The 1,407-nt window shown below is 33.5% G+C and overlaps 1 protein-coding gene across 1 annotated transcript; it reads right to left on the reverse strand.

The window, feature by feature from the left end:
- Positions 1-238: 238 nt before the first annotated feature.
- LOC110101792 (probable protein phosphatase 2C 33) lies at positions 239-864 on the reverse strand (the record flags this gene model as incomplete). The annotated part of the gene is made up of 2 exons (XM_020829857.2): positions 239-393; positions 481-864. Coding segments are annotated over 2 exons (510 nt in total), but the record flags the coding sequence as incomplete, so codon positions are not given.
- Positions 865-1,407: the final 543 nt, after the last annotated feature.

Consider the following 1,407-nt stretch of genomic DNA (forward strand, 5'->3'; position numbering starts at 1 on the left):
AAAATAGTATTAAAAAGTTTAGTAAGCCAAGAAATTCCTTAATCTCCTAAGCATTTCCACGCCTCTATTGGAATATCATCAGGTCCAACAGCTTTTCCACCCTTCATTTTCTTTAAAACCTCTCTAATTTTGGTTTTGCTAATACGCCGATAAAAACATAAATCTTTATTTTCATTTAGAATGCTAAGGTCACTATAGTCAATCTTATTACCGCAAAAACAAATGAAACATTAGACAAAATAAGTATGTACAAAGCAGGAAAATGATTTACATACTAGGAAGATTTGGTTTAAGGTCCACAGTCAACTGAACTGCAACCAAGCAGTCATTGTGATCTCTTGTACCCAAGACAGCTCTTGAATCTCCAACATTTCCAATTACAATATCTTGACCCTAAATAGCACATCCCCACAGTCAAGAAGCTGATAATAAATATTATGTATAATCATTGCAGGAAATTTTATAGTTGAATAAATTTACCTGCTTCACAAGGGTGACTGCAGTTGTCCCACTGCAAAAGCAGTCAATTTTTGGATTCAATTTAAGTTCTTTATCCATGACCTGGAATGCCTTCAAGAATGACTCCTTCAGTTTAGTGAATACATCTGGAAGCTGCTCCTCTTCCAATTCATTAGAAGCTCTTAACTCGTCTTCTAAGCATATAGATGTGGTCCCTTCTGAGGTCAGGCTTCCTGTTGTACTTATGCTATTCTGTCTTAACTCATCACCTCCATGTTTCACTTCACATTGAGCATTCAGTTTAAGAGGGAGAGCATCTCTTACTCTCCTTGCAACTATATGTCCAAATGGACCATGGCCGTCAAAGACGCCACAGAAAACTGTGTCTGACCTTGAACCAAAACTCTACAAGCAAAAGATGAACATTTCCCATTTGTCAAATACTGAAATTAAATAAAGTAAATAAAATAGGTTAAAATATTTGAAGAATAAATTAAATAAAACATAAATTTCATGTAGCGAGGCATATCTGACAAAAACTATTAAATAGCAATTCATATGACCAATATATCATGCCCACAAGAAGAATCAAACTAAATTATATACTCAGGCAATGAAGCTCCAGTCGATAACGGGATAAAGGAGGGGGTGATAGATGTGATCATACCAGCTATATTGCATCGAGATTATTTGGTGATTAGAACCCATAACATTCGATCATAGTAGAGTAGTGGGACAACCTAATCATTACTTCAAGTCGAGCCTCAAAATGAATTATTAGAATGAAGGAAAAAAAATACCGAGTCTAAAATATCTAAAGCAATAAACATGGACAAAAAAAATTACTAATTGAAAGAAAATGTCCACCAAATAGCCACAATGTTTTATTATAATAAACAATATATATATATGTGTATATATATATATATGTGTGTATATATATATATA

Source organism: Dendrobium catenatum, unplaced genomic scaffold (genome assembly GCF_001605985.2).
Source record: "Dendrobium catenatum unplaced genomic scaffold, ASM160598v2 original_scaffold_118692, whole genome shotgun sequence".
NCBI classification, from domain to species: Eukaryota; Viridiplantae; Streptophyta; class Magnoliopsida; order Asparagales; family Orchidaceae; genus Dendrobium; species Dendrobium catenatum.